Source organism: Euprymna scolopes, chromosome 11 (assembly GCF_053919585.1).
Source record: "Euprymna scolopes isolate OS-2025 chromosome 11, ASM5391958v1, whole genome shotgun sequence".
NCBI lineage: Eukaryota > Metazoa > Mollusca > Cephalopoda > Sepiida > Sepiolidae > Euprymna > Euprymna scolopes.
In genome coordinates this window covers 38,235,890-38,252,713 of record NC_136492.1, presented here as the reverse complement: position 1 = coordinate 38,252,713, position 16,824 = coordinate 38,235,890, and the positions used below count along the sequence as shown (strand labels likewise).

The following is a 16,824-nucleotide window of genomic DNA, read 5'->3' as shown; positions in this document are numbered from 1 at the left end:
GATGTCCTGTTTTTTTTTTCTCCTCCTTCACATTCCGGGTTCGAGCCTGTCTGCCTACTAACACATTTTTTTTCTCTCTCCACCCAAATTGCCTACTGCTGTTTCACTTTAATTAATTTTTTAACCCCCCCCCCGGTTCCTTACTAGACCAAAACATTGCCGAGGAACCCTGCTACTAGACCACTTTTTTTTAAATAGCTTTTAATCCCGCCCCCTCCGGGGGAGGGGTCCTTATTACACCTCCACACACCTGAGCAACGCTTCAAATTGTATTAATATCTTTGTATAAAGTTTAAAATTATATTTATATCTTTGTAAATAAAAGCTTAAATTAAATATATATCTTTAACCTTAAAATGATATTTATATCGTTCTATATAAAAGCTTAATATTATATTTCTATCATTGTATACAAAAGCTTAAAATTGTATAAAGTTATATTTATATTATTTTATGAAGCTTTAAAATATATTCACATCATTGTATAAAAAAGTTAAAATTATATTATATCATCTATAAATATAAAAGCGAAAATGTATGTATGTGTGTTCGCTTTTTCTGTATGTCTACAAAAGGCTTTTTTCAGAGAAGCGGTCGGTCGGTTCACAACTTTTTAAAACTTTTTATATCACATATAAATTGTAATATCTCAGAGTTAACAATGAAGCTCGCCTATTTAATTTGCTCATCTTTGGGAAGATAAATATTCAACATTTGTCGCTCGCCGCATGTGGATTAGTCTTTTTCCTATAATGAAAGTGACACTAATTCTGGCGGTATTTTCCATCTATCGGCGGAAATGTCCAAAAGCAATCAGCTTTGATCAATGTGGAAATATTTTCCATATATCAAACAATTGCTGTTCAATTTGGACAAGGGGAGCTGGTCCCCCCCCCCCAACATCTTGGGAAAATAAAAATAAAAAAAGCATTCCCGCAGTAAATGAAATACTATCCCGCAGTCAAACTTGACCTCATTAAGTCATTAAAACGTGCACCTGCCAAATCCAAGTAATTAAATTAATTCAAACGTGTTTCCGTTAGCATCTCGCAGTGGCCCAATGGTTAAAACCGTCGCACTCTTTTATTTTTCACACTTTAATTTCCAACTTTGCCTCAACAGTTCGGGTTCGATCCTAATACTTATCTACCAAAACATTTTTTATTATTTTAACCCCCCCCCCCTCCAAGGAGTTTTCACACACACCTCCAAACACTCGGGCAACGCCGGGTACTCCTTGCTTGTTGTATATAAAAGCTTAAAATTATATTATATCATCTATAATATCAATCTCACCTGTCTGTTTAAATGTATGTACGTATGTTTGTGTAAAATTTATCAGCAGAAGTGTGAGTCTTATAATGATCTGTTGGATTTTGTTTTTGTTTGATTTCTATGTCTATTTATTTGTAAAATAATGTGTGAAATTTGTCATCATCATTGTCTGCACCGGAAATGTGAGTCTTATAAACAAAAATTTTATTTAAAAAAAAAAAAAGGTCCAGGTGTTTAAATGCTGTTCTGTTGGATTTTGTTTTCGTCTGATTTCTATGTGTATATATGTGTACGTATGCATTGTATACGTATGTATGTATGTATGTGTATATATATATATATATATATATATATACCAATGACCGTCTTCAGTGTCATGTCTGCTTGAGGGTGTGCACGTTGCTGGCAGGATTAAAAAGTCATCTTCGGACACATGGACTTTCAGTGAGTGGCACTCATCTGACAAGACGTTGCAACCATCATGTATGTTTGGGTTCGATCCTAATACTTATCTACCAAAACATTGTATGTTTGTATGTCTGCCTAAAACTTTTGACAAAGGTGACAGATTTTTATGAGCTCAGTATCATTTTGAAGCTCGACCCTTCAGACGATATATATTGAAAAATTGGCTAAAAACATTAATTCCTTCACCCTCAACTGGGTACTTTCTCTAGGGAGGGGGTCACTTTTTTCGCCAATATTTTTGAAAGTCATCCCCTCTTTTTGATTGACTAACCTTAATTTAAACCTTTGCCACTTCTGGTTTGGCAATGGGTGCAACATTCTTTTCCTCATTCGTGGTATGAGTTTGAGCCTGTCTGCCTACTACAACCTTTTTTTTTTTTTTTTTGCTCAACACAGACCCCCAAACACCCTGGCAATGCCGGGCACCCAGGCTAGTCTATTATATAAAAGGCAAAATGGCTCCGAGCATTTGAGTATGTCCACAAAAGGCTTTTTCAGCGAGGTTCTCGCGTCAGTTGGATTCCGAGAAAAGTTTCCTCATACTTTCTATATCATAATATCTCAGATTTGCAAACGGACATTGTCTATCTATTTTTTTCATTGAGTTTTAAAAAATTCCCTCGTTTCAAGTGTTTGTCTTTCTCGGATAAATAAAGCGAAACTAATTAAAGCAAACTCAAGTGCAAAGCAAACACAAGCGCCTCCTGGCCGTTTTGAAGTCAATTGTGGGGGGAAACCCTTCATATCAGACAATTGCTATTTATTTGGATACTGCCTGAGTTCCCCCTTTTTGAGAGGAGCTGTTTTTTTACAACATTGTGGGGAAACAAATAAGATGGAAGAAAGCAGGAAGTTTAACTGGCCTCCGGCCAGATTTAAAAAGCAACATTCATTTCTGCTTGTGTGTGATTCTTAACTTAATTACAAACTCATTCATTTCGCGATCCGCTATGGTGTAATCGGGTTAGCGAGAAAAACTAATCACCCTACATTTCTGAGTTCGATTCCACCTCTCTCTATTTTTTTTTTTATTTCGTCTTCTCACCTGGGCAAAAGTTAATTACCAACTCTTTTTTCCTCCTTCTCGGTATGGGTTCGAGCCTGCCTGCCTGCCTACTACCACTTTTTTTTAACACCTCCAAACACTCGAGCACCCTCGCTAGCTTAAAATTTTATTAATATCATTGTATAAAGCTTAAAATTATATTATATGATTTTATATAAAAGCTTTCAAAGTTTTTTTTTATATCATTGTATAAAGCTTTAACTTATATTTTTATCACTGCTTAAGCTTAAGATTATATTTATATCATTGTATATAAAAGATTATATTTATATAGTTATATATAGAAAAGCAGGTTTATATATATATATATATAAAATCAGGGTTTCTAATGTAATAATCATCGGTAGGAGACATAAGAGCTTAAAATATGAATATGTTGGTCCAAGAAATAAACAATCAAAAACAAAAAACGTTGCCATTAGCATAAACAAAATCCCAAGTGTATATTTTAGGAGGCAGAGAGATTAGAGAGTAATTTTTTGGTGAATCAAGTTTTCTACCATCATGAATTTTTTTTAAATTAAGCAAAATTTATATTTCTAGGAAAGTGATTAAATAAAACAAGTTAAAAAAGAGAAAGAAAGATGAAAGGGAAACATAATCAAATCTAGACAGAAATCACATTTCTTAAAAAAAATTTAAACAGAATTCCTACTTTTTTTAAAGCAGAATTCCATTAAAAATAAAAGAATTCCATCCTGTCAGCACAAAAATTTGCTTTGGTTTCTGAAGTTACACAAACCCAGTTGATAACAACATGCATATTTTTTAGATTACACATTCTCTCTTTCCCTACTTGCCTCCCAAATTTTGAGGATCAATCAGCTTTTCTTGATTTATTCTTGACAAGACTACTCATGGCTTATGTGACAAATGCCCATAGTCGAGAATGCTGATCATCTAGCAATAATGATTGATATCACTAGAAATCTCTGATCCCAAACTGAAACATCATTACTAAGAAAAACAAGTATGTTCATTTAAATTATGAAAAAATAAATGAATAATAAAGTGTGAGCTTCTTGTAACACAATTGATACTTACATTACAGGCATGGTTATATAAAGAGATACAGAAAAAATATGATGCGGATGTAAATATTTAAGAAGACTAGTAAGAACCATTTCCCTCAAACTGTAATGTTTTAAAAGTGCTTAGAAATAGATAAAACATAACTTGTAAGGAGAAGAACTGAATGCATACATTTTCCAAGTGTATTAGAGACAACAAGAGAACTTAAATACAAGCAGCAATGACTACTGCACAAATGCTACCATTTACTTGGTAACAGAAGAAAAAAAAAAGAGGTAAAAGTGATGCTTACAAAAAATGAGTGGCTGCATAATCTCCCATTAAATCGGCTTTGATGATATGTTTCTTTGTGATGTCATAGACAGGTAATTCAACTCCGGCAACAACAGCTGCTCTTTGTGCTGTTGGAATAACACCCTGAGGGGGGGAAAAAAAGACTTTTTGAAAGATATTAATTGATTCTTTCAGCCTCAAGAGACAATAGATACCCCTGAAATGGCATGCAATAAGTTTGCAATAAAATTGCACTATCTCCAATTTCACTTTTTCTAAACTTTTTTATTGTTAAATAAAAGATACTGATGAAGTTTGTGATCCATGCTGAAGCCGACATTTCATTGCATCTTCCAACAGTTTACATCATAAACTGCCAGAAGATGCCAATCAAACTGCGCTGATTCAAATATGAATACTAATTATGTACAGAGAATATGGAAAGAAGCTAAGCAAAGGAATAAAATACAGTGCAATATACACAAGGATCTATTTACGGACTGCTTGAATTAATGCAGAGACAAATTTCAAACCAACCACTTAATCTCCATTTTAGCGTAGATTGAATACAATCTACTTCCTCTACCCTTTCTTCTTAATTGTCATCTGTTCTAATGATTACAAAAAACCTTTTGCATTTTGGAAAATGAAAAAATAATTTGAACCCTAAAAAAATTGGATGCAAAAGAAACATTAAACGCAGGGGAAACATTAGATGCAAAGGAAACATTAGACACAGGGGAAACATTGGACGAAAAGGAAACATTAGACTCAAGGGCAAATTAGATGCAAGGGAAACATTAGACACAGGGGAAACATTGGACGCAAAGGAAACATAAGACGCAAGGGCAAATTAGACGCGAGGGAAACATTAGACCCAGGGGAAACATTAGACGCAAGGGAAACATTAGACGCAAAGAAAATATTAGACGCAAATGAAACATTAGACGCAAAGGAAACATTAGACGCAAGGGAAACATTGGTAGCAAGGAAACATTAGACGGAGGGAAAACATTAGATGCAAGAGAAACATTAGACACAAGGAAAACATTAGACGCAAGGGAAAAATTAAACACAGAGAAACATTAGACGCTAGGGAAACATTAGACGCAAGGGAAACATTAGAGGGAAGGGAAACATTAGACACAGGGAAACATTAGACACAGGGAAACACTAGACGCAAGGGAAACATTAGCCACAGGGAAATATTAGACGCAAGGGAAACATTAGACACAGGGAAACATTAGACGCAAGGGAAACATTAGACACAGGGAAACATTAGACGCAAGGGAAACATTAGACACAGGGAAACATTAGACACAGGAAAACATTAGACGCAAGGGAAACATTAGACGCAAGGGAAACATTAGACGCAAGGGAAACATTAGACACAAGGGAAACATTAGACACAGGGAAACATTACACGCAAGGGAAACATTAGACACAGGGAAACATTAGACGCTGGGAAACATTAGACGCAAGGGAAACATTAGACACAGGGAAACATTAGACACGGGGAAACATTAGACGCAAGGGAAACATTAGATGCAAGGGAAACATTAGACATAAGGGAAACATTAGACGCAAGGGAAACATTAGAGGCAAGGGAAACATTAGACACAGGGAAACATTAGACGCAAGGGAAACATTAGACGCAAGGGAAACATTAGACGCAAGGGAAACATTAGACACAGGGAAACATTAGACGCAAGGGAAACATAAGACACAGGGAAACATTAGACGCAAGGGAAACATTAGACACAGGGAAACATTAGACACAGGGGAACATTAGACACAGGGAAACATTAGACGCAAGGGAAACATTAGACGCAAGGGAAACATTAGACACAGGGAAACATTAGACGCAAGGGAAACATTAGACGCAAGGGAAACATTAGACGCAAGGGAAACATTAGACACAGGAAAACATTAGACGCAAGGGAAACATTAGACACAGGGAAACATTAGACGCAAGGGAAACATTACACACAGGGAAACATTAGACGCAAGGGAAACATTAGACGCAAGGGAAACATTAGACACAGGGAAACATTAGACACAAGGGAAACATAAACCGCTAGGAAAACATTAGACGCAAGGGAAACATTAGACGCAGGGAAACATTAGACGCAAGGGAAACATTAGACACAGGGAAACATTAGACACAGGGAAACATTAGACGCAAGGGAAACATTAGACACAGGGAAACATTAGACGCAAGGGAAACATTAGACGCAAGGGAAACATTAGACACAGGGAAACATTAGACGCAAGGGAAACATTAGACACAGGGAAACATTAGATGCAAGGGAAACATTAGACGCAAGGGAAACATTAGAAGCAAGGGAAAAATTAGACACAGGGAAACATTAGAAGCAAGGGAAACATTAGACACAGGGAAACATTAGACGCAAGGGAAACATTAGACGCAAGGGAAACATTAGACACAGGGAAACATTAGACGCAAGCGAAACATTAGACACAGGAAAAAAATTAGACACAGGGAAACATTAGACGCAAGGGAAACATTAGACGCAAGGGAAACATTAGACACAGGGAAAAATTAGACGCAAGGGAAACATTAGACGCAAGGGAAACATTAGACGCAAGGGAAACATTAGACGCAAGGGAAACATTAGACGCAAGGGAAACATTAGACACAGGGAAACATTAGACGCAAGCGAAACATTAGACACAGGGAAACATTAGACACAGGGAAACATTAGACGCAAGGGAAACATTATACGCAAGGGAAACATTAGACACAGGGAAACATTAGACGCAAGCGAAACATTAGACACAGGGAAACATTAGACGAATGGGAAACATTAGACACAGGGAAACATTAGACGCAAGGGAAACATTAGACGCAAGGGCAACATTAGACACAGGGAAACATTAGACGCAAGGGTTACATTAGACACAGGGAAACATTAGACGCAAGGGAAACATTAGACGCAAGGGAAACATTAGACACAGGGAAACATTAGACGCAAGGGAAACATTAGACACAGGGAAACATTAGATGCAAGGGAAACATTAGACGCAAGGGAAACATTAGACGCAAGGGAAAAATTAGACACGGGGAAACATTAGAAGCAAGGGAAACATTAGACACAGGGAAACATTAGACGCAAGGGAAACATTAGACGCAAGGGAAACATTAGACACAGGGAAACATTAGACGCAAGCGAAACATTAGACACAGGGAAAAATTAGACACAGGGAAACATTAGACGCAAGGGAAACATTAGACGCAAGGGAAACATTAGACACAGGGAAACATTAGACGCAAGGGAAACATTAGACGCAAGGGAAACATTAGACGCAAGGGAAACATTAGACGCAAGGTAAACATTAGACGCAAGGGAAACATTAGACGCAAGGGAAACATTAGACACAGGGAAACATTAGACGCAAGCGAAACATTAGACACAGGGAAACATTAGACACAGGGAAACATTAGACGCAAGGGAAACATTAGACGCAAGGGAAACATTAGACACAGGGAAACATTAGACGCAAGCGAAACATTAGACACAGGGAAACATTAGACGAATGGGAAACATTAGACACAGGGAAACATTAGACGCAAGGGAAACATTAGACGCAAGGGAAACATTAGACACAGGGAAACATTAGACGCAAGGGAAACATTAGACGCAAGGGAAACATTAGACACAGGGAAACATTAGACGCAAGCGAAACATTAGACACAGGGAAACATTAGACGAATGGGAAACATTAGACACAGGGAAACATTAGACGCAAGGGAAACATTAGACGCAAGCGAAACATTAGACACAGGGAAACATTAGACGCAAGGGAAACATTAGACACAGGGAAACATTAGACACAGGGAAACATTAGACGCAAGGGAAACATTAGACACAGGGAAACATTAGACGCAAGCGAAACATTAGACACAGGGAAACATTAGACGCAAGGGAAACATTAGAGGCAAGCGAAACATTAGACACAGGGAAAAATTAGACACAGGGAAAAATTAGACACAGGGAAACATTAGACGCAAGGGAAACATTAGACACAAGGAAACATTAGACGCAAGGGAAACATTAGACACAGGGAAACATTAGACGCAAGGGAAACATTAGACACAGGGAAACATTAGACGCAAGCGAAACATTAGACACAGGGAAACATTAGACGCAAGGGAAACATTAGACGCAAGGGAAACATTAGACACAGGGAAACATTAGACGCAAGGGAAACATTAGACACAGGGAAACATTAGACGCAAGGGAAACATTAGACACAGGGAAACGTTAGACGCAAGGGAAACATTAGACGCAAGGGAAACATTAGACACAGGGAAACATTAGACACAAGCGAAACATTAGACACAGGGAAACATTAGACGCAAGGGAAACATTAGACGCAAGGGAAAAATTAGATGCAAGCGAAACATTAGACACAGGGAAAAATCAGACACAGGGAAACATTAGACGCAAGGGAAACATTAGACACAGGGAAACATTAGACGCAAGGGAAACATTAGACACAGGGAAACATTAGACGCAAGGGAAACATTAGACACAGGGAAACATTAGACGCAAGGGAAGCATTAGACACAGGGAAACATTAGACGCAAGCGAAACATTAGACACAGGGAAACATTAGACGCAAGGGAAACATTAGACGCAAGGGAAACATTAGACACAGGGAAACATTAGACGCAAGGGAAACATTAGACACAGGGAAACCTTAGACACAGGGAAACATTAGACGCAAGGGAAACATTAGACGCAAGGGAAACATTAGACGCAAGGGAAACATTAGTCACAGGGAAACATTAGATGCAAGGGAAACATTAGTCACAGGGAAACATTAGACGCAAGGGAAACATTAGTCACAGGGAACATTAGACGCAAGGGAAACATTAGTCACAGGGATAATTTGGACACAGGGAAACATTAGACACAGGGAAACATTAGACGCAAGGGAACCATTAGTCACAGGGAAACATTAGAGGCAAGGGAAACATTAGACGCAAGGGAAACATTAGTCACAGGGAAACATTAGACGCAAGGGAAACATTAGACGCAAGGTAAACATTAGCCGCAAGGGAAACATTAGTCACAGGGAAACATTAGTCACAGGGAAACATTAGACACAGGGAAACATTAGACGCAAGGGAAACATTAGACGCAAGGGAAACATTAGACGCAAGGGAAATATTAGACGCAAGGAAAACATTAGACACAGGGAAACATTAGACAGAGGGAAACATTAGACGCAAGGGAAACATTAGACGCAAGGGAAACATTAGACGCAAGGGAAACATTAGTCACAGGGAAACATTAGACACAGGGAAACATTAGACACAGGGAAACATTAGACGCAAGGGAAAAATTAGACGCAAGGGAAACATTAGTCACAGGGAAACATTAGACACAGGGAAACATTAGACACAGGGAAACATTAGACGCAAGGGAAACATTAGACGCAACGGAAACATTAGACGCAAGGGAAACATTAGTCACAGGGAAATATTAGTCACAGGGAAACATTGGACGCAAGGGAAACATTAGTCACAGGGAAACATTAGACGCAAGGTAAACATTAGTCACAGGGAAACATTAGACGCAAGGGAAACATTAGACGCAAGGGAAACATTAGTCACAGGGAAACATTAGATGCAAGGGAAACATTAGACGCAAGGGAAACATTAGTCACAGGGAAACATTAGTCACAGGGAAACATTAGACACAGGGAAACATTAGACACAGGGAAACATTAGACGCAAGGGAAACATTAGACGCAAGGGAAACATTAGTCACACGGAAACATTAGACACAGGGAAACATTAGACACAGGGAAACATTAGACGCAAGGGAAACATTAGACGCAAGGGAAACATTAGACGCAAGGGAAACATTAGACGCAAGGGAAACATTAGTCACAGGGAAACATTAGACGCAAGGGAAACATTAGTCACAGGGAAACATTAGACGCAAGGGAAACATTAGACACAGGGAAACATTAGACGCAAGGGAAACATTAGACGCATGGGAAACATTAGACGCAAGGGAAACATTAGTCACAGGGAAACATTAGACACAGGGAAACATTAGACACAGGGAAACATTAGACACAGGGAAACCTTAGACGCAAGGGAAAGATTAGACGCAAGGGAAACATTAGACGCAGGGGAAACATTAGACGCAAGGGAAACATTAGTCACAGGGAAACATTAGACGCAAGGGAAACATTAGTCACAGGGAAACATTAGACACAGGGAAACATTAGACACAGGGAAACATTAGACGCAAGGGAAACATTAGTCACAGGGAAACATTAGACGCAAGGGAAACATTAGTCACAGGGAAATATTAGACGCAAGGGAAACATTAGACGCAAGGGAAACATTAGTCACAGGGAAACATTAGACGCAGGGAAACATTAGACGCAAGGGAAACATTAGATGCAAGGGAAACATTAGACGCAAGGGAAACATTAGACGCAAGGGAAACATTAGTCACAGGGAAACATTAGACGCAACGGAAACATTAGTCATAGGGAAACATTAGACACAGGGAAACATTAGACACAGGGAAACATTAGACGCAAGGGAAACATTAGTCACAAGGAAACATTAGACGCAAGGGAAACATTAGACGCAAGGGAAACATTAGTCACAGGGAAACATTAGACGCAAATGAAACATTAGACGCAAGGGAAACATTAGTCACAGGGAAACATTAGACGCAAGAGAAACATTAGACGCAAGGGAAACATTAGTCACAGAGAAACATTAGACGCAAGGGAAACATTAGACGCTTGGTAAACATTAGTCACAGGGAAACATTAGACGCAAGGGAAACATTAGACGCAAGGGAAACATTAGTCACAGGGAAACATTAGACGCAAGGGAAACATTAGACGCAAGGGAAACTTTAGACGCAAGGGAAACATTAGACGCAAGGGAAACATTAGACGCAAGGGAAACATTAGACGCAAGGGAAACATTAGTCACAGGGAAACATTAGACGCAAGGGAAACATTAGACACAGGGAAACATTAGACGCAAGGGAAACATTAGTCACAGGGAAACATTAGACGCAAGGGAAACATTAGACGCAAGGGAAACATTAGTCACAGGGAAACATTAGACGCAAGGGAAACATTAGACGCAAGGGAACCATTAGTCACAGGGCAACATTAGTCACAGGGAAACATTAGACGCAAGGGAAACATTAGTCACAGGGAAACATTAGACGCAAGGGAAACATTAGACACAGGTAAACATTAGACGCAAGGGAAACATTAGTCACAGGGAAACATTAGACACAGGGAAACATTAGGTGCAAGGGAAACATTAGTCACAGGAAAACATTAGACGCAGGGAAACATTAGACACAGGGAAACATTAGACACAGGGAAACATTAGACGCAAGGGAAACATTAGTCACAGGGAAACATTAGACGCAAGGGAAACATTAGACACAGGGAAACATTAGACGCAAGGGAAACATTAGTCACAGGGAAACATTAGACACAGGGAAACATTAGACGCACGGGAAACATTAGTCACAGGGAAACATTAGACACAGGGAAACATTAGACACAGGGAAACATTAGACACAGGGAAACATTAGACGCAAGGGAAACATTAGTCACAGGGAAACATTAGACGCAAGGGAAACATTAGACGCAAGGGAAACATTAGACGCAAGGGAAACATTAGACGCAATGGAAACATTAGACACAGGGAAACATTAGACACAGAGAAACATTAGACGCAAGGGAAACATTAGACGCAAGGGAAACATTAGTTACAGGGAAACATTAGACGCAAGGGAAACATTAGACACAGGGAAAAATTAGACGCAAGGGAAACATTAGACGCAATGGAAACATTAGACACAGGAAAAAATTAGACGCAAGGGAAACATTAGACACAGGGAAGCATTAGACGCAAGGGAAACATTAGACGCAAGGAAAACATTAGACGCAAGGGAAACATTAGACGCAAGGGAAACATTAGACACAGGGAAACATTAGACGCAAGGGAAACATTAGACGCAAGGGAAACATTAGACGCAGGGAAAACATTAGACACAGTGAAACATTAGACGCAAGGGAAACATTAGACACACGGAAACATTAGACGCAACGAAAACATTAGACACAGGGAAACATTAGACGCAAGGGAAACATTTGACGCAAGGGAAACATTAGACGCAAGGGAACCATTAGACGCAAGGGAAACATTAGATGCAAGGGAAACATTAGATGCAAGGGAAACATTAGACGCAAGGGAAACATTAGACACAGGGAAACATTAGACGCAAGGGAAACATTAGACGCAAGGGAAACATTAGACGCAAGGGAAACATTAGACGCAAGGGAAACATTAGACGCAAGGGAAACATTAGACACAGGGAAACATTAGACGCAAGGAAAACATAAGACACAGGGAAACATTAGACGCAAGGGAAACATTAGACACAGGGAAACATTAGATGCAAGGGAAACATTAGACGCAAGGGAAACATTAGACACAGGGAAAAATTAGACGGAAGGAAAACATAAGACACATGATAACATTAGACGCAAGGAAAACATTAGACACAGGGAAACATTAGACGCAAGGGAAACATTAGACACAGGGAAACATTAGACGCAAGGGAAACATTAGACGCAAGGGAAACATTAGACGCAAGGGAAACATTAGACACAGGGAAACATTAGACGCAAGGAAAACATAAGACACAGGTAAACATTAGACGCAAGGGAAACATTAGACACAGGGAAACATTAGATGCAAGGGAAACATTAGACACATGAAAACATTAGACACAGGGAAACATTAGACGCAAGGGAAACATTAGACGCAAGGGAAACATTAGACGCAAGGGAAACATTAGACACAGGGAAACATTAGATGCAAGGGAAACATTAGACGCAAGGGAAACATTAGACACAGGGAAACATTAGACACAGGGAAACATTAGACACAGGAAAACATTAGACACAGGGAAACATTAGACGCAAGGGAAAAATTAGACAAAGGGAAACATTAGACGCAAGGGAAACATAAGACGCAAGGGAAACATTAGACGCAAGGGAAACATTAGACACAGGGAAACATTAGACGCAAGGGAAACATTAGACGCAAGGGAAACATTAGACGCAAGGGAAACATTAGACGCAAGGAAAACATTAGACACAGGGAAACATTAGACGCAAGGGAAACATTAGACACACGGAAACATTAGACGCAACGAAAACATTAGACACAGGGAAACATTAGACGCAAGGGAAACATTAGACGCAAGGGAAACATTAGTCACAGGGAAACATTAGACACAAGGAACCATTAGACGCACGGGAAACATTAGTCACAGGGAAACATTAGACACAGGGAAACATTAGACACAGGGAAACATTAGACACAGGGAAACATTAGACACAGGGAAACATTAGACGCAAGGGAAACATTAGTCACAGGGAAACATTAGACGCAAGGGAAACATTAGACGCAAGGGAAACATTAGACGCAAGGGAAACATTAGACGCAATGGAAACATTTGACACAGGGAAACATTAGACACAGAGAAACATTAGACGCAAGGGAAACATTAGACGCAAGGGAAACATTAGTTACAGGGAAACATTAGACGCAAGGGAAACATTAGACACAGGGAAAAATTAGACGCAAGGGAAACATTAGACGCAATGGAAACATTAGACACAGGAAAAAATTAGACGCAAGGGAAACATTAGACACAGGGAAGCATTAGACGCAACGGAAACATTAGACGCAAGGAAAACATTAGACGCAAGGAAAACATTAGACGCAAGGGAAACATTAGACGCAAGGGAAACATTAGACACAGGGAAACATTAGACGCAAGGGAAACATTAGACGCAAGGGAAACATTAGACGCAGGGAAAACATTAGACACAGTGAAACATTAGACGCAAGGGAAACATTAGACACACGGAAACATTAGACGCAACGAAAACATTAGACACAGGGAAACATTAGACGCAAGGGAAACATTTGACGCAAGGGAAACATTAGACGCAAGGGAACCATTAGACGCAAGGGAAACATTAGATGCAAGGGAAACATTAGATGCAAGGGAAACATTAGACGCAAGGGAAACATTAGACACAGGGAAACATTAGACGCAAGGGAAACATTAGACGCAAGGGAAACATTAGACGCAAGGGAAACATTAGACGCAAGGGAAACATTAGACGCAAGGGAAACATTAGACACAGGGAAACATTAGACGCAAGGAAAACATAAGACACAGGGAAACATTAGACGCAAGGGAAACATTAGACACAGGGAAACATTAGATGCAAGGGAAACATTAGACGCAAGGGAAACATTAGACACAGCGAAAAATTAGACGCAAGGAAAACATAAGACACATGAAAACATTAGACGCAAGGAAAACATTAGACACAGGGAAACATTAGACGCAAGGGAAACATTAGACACAGGGAAACATTAGACGCAAGGGAAACATTAGACGCAAGGGAAACATTAGACGCAAGGGAAACATTAGACACAGGGAAACATTAGACGCAAGGAAAACATAAGACACAGGTAAACATTAGACGCAAGGGAAACATTAGACACAGGGAAACATTAGATGCAAGGGAAACATTAGACACATGAAAACATTAGACACAGGGAAACATTAGACGCAAGGGAAACATTAGACACAGGGAAACATTAGATGCAAGGGAAACATTAGACGCAAGGGAAACATTAGACACAGGGAAACATTAGACACAGGGAAACATTAGACACAGGAAAACATTAGACACAGGGAAACATTAGACGCAAGGGAAAAATTAGACAAAGGGAAACATTAGACGCAAGGGAAACATTAGACGCAAGGGAAACATTAGACGCAAGGGAAACATTAGACGCAAGGGAAACATTAGACACAGGGAAACATTAGACGCAAGGGAAACATTAGACGCAAGGGAAACATTAGACGCAAGGGAAACATTAGACGCAAGGAAAACATTAGACACAGGGAAACATTAGACGCAAGGGAAACATTAGACACACGGAAACATTAGACGCAACGAAAACATTAGACACAGGGAAACATTAGACGCAAGGGAAACATTAGACGCAAGGGAAACATTAGACGCAAGGGAAACATTAGACGCAAGGGAAACATTAGACGCAAGGGAACCATTAGACGCAAGGGAAACATTAGATGCAAGGGAAACATTAGACACAGGGAAACATTAGACGCAAGGGAAACATTAGACACAGGGAAACATTAGACGCAAGGGAAACATTAGACGCAAGGGAAACATTAGACGCAAGGGAAACTTTAGACGCAAGGGAAACATTAGACGGAAGGGAAACATTAGACACAGGGAAACATTAGACCCAGGGAAACATTAGACACGGGGAAACATTAGACGCAAAGGGAAAAATTAGACACAGGGAAACATTAGACGCAAGGGAAACATTAGACACAGGGAAACATTAGACGCAAGGGAAACATTAGACACAGGGAAACATAAGACGCAAGGGAAACATTAGACACAGGGAAACATTAGACGCAAGGGAAACATTAGACTCAGGGAAACATTAGACGCAAGGGAAACATTAGACGCAAGGGAAACATTAGACGCAAGGGAAACATTGACGCAAGGGAAACATTAGACGCAAGGAAAACATTAGACACAGGGAAACATTAGACGCAAGGAAACATTAGACGCAAGGGAAACATTGGACGCAAGGGAAACATTAGACGCAAGTGAAACATTAGACACAGGGAAACATTAGACGCAAGGGAAACATTAGACGCAAGGAAAACATTAGACGCAAGGGAAACATTAGACGCAAGGGAAACATTAGACACAGGGAAACATTAGATGCAAGGGAAACATTAGACACAGGGAAACATTAGACGCAAGGGAAACATTAGACACAGGGAAACATTAGACGCAAGGGAAACATTAGACGCAAGGGAAACATTAGACACAGGGAAACATTATACGCAAGGGAAACATTAGACACAGGGAAACAGTAGACGCAAGGGAAACATTAGACACAGGGGAAACATTAGACGCAAAGGAAACATAAGATGCACAGGAAACATTAGATGCAAACGAAAAATTAGATGCAAGGAAAACATTAGCTGCAAGGGTAACATTAGACGCAAGGGTAATATTAGATGCAAGGGAAACATTAGACGCAGAGGAAACATTAGACGCAAGGGTAGTATAAGATACAAAGGAAACATAAGACGCAGGTGAATTAGATTAGATGGAAGTGATTAGATTAGATGCAGGTGAATTACATTAGATGCAAGGGAAACATTAAACACAGGGAAACATAAGACGCAAAGGAAACATTTGACGCTAGGAAAACATTGGACGCAGCAGAAACATTAGACGCAGGGGAAACATTAGATGCAAGGGAAACATTAGATGCCAAGGAAAGATTAGACGCAGGGGAAACATAAGACACAAGGGAAAGATTAGATCCAAGGGTAACATTAGACGCAAGGGAAACATTAGATGCAAGGGAAACATTAGACACAGGGAAACATTAGACGCAAGGGAAACATTAGACACAGGGAAACATTAGACGCAAGGGAAACATTAGACGCTAGGGAAACATTAGACGCAAGGGAAACATTAGACGCAAGGGAAACATTAGACACAGGGAAACTTTAGACACGGGGAAACATTAG

General features: G+C 39.7%; 1 protein-coding gene across 3 annotated transcripts in view; it reads right to left on the bottom strand.

Annotated features, from left to right (window-relative positions):
* Window positions 1–16,824, bottom strand: part of LOC145287837 (kidney mitochondrial carrier protein 1-like) — a 350,123-nt gene that overhangs the window by 88,556 nt on the left and 244,743 nt on the right. For all 3 annotated transcript variants that reach the window (XM_080135708.1, XM_080135709.1, XM_080135710.1), the window contains one exon: window positions 4,134–4,258. In XM_080135708.1, coding sequence (XP_079991834.1) covers window positions 4,134–4,258 — 125 coding nt within the window. The remainder of the gene's footprint in view (window positions 1–4,133; window positions 4,259–16,824) is intronic.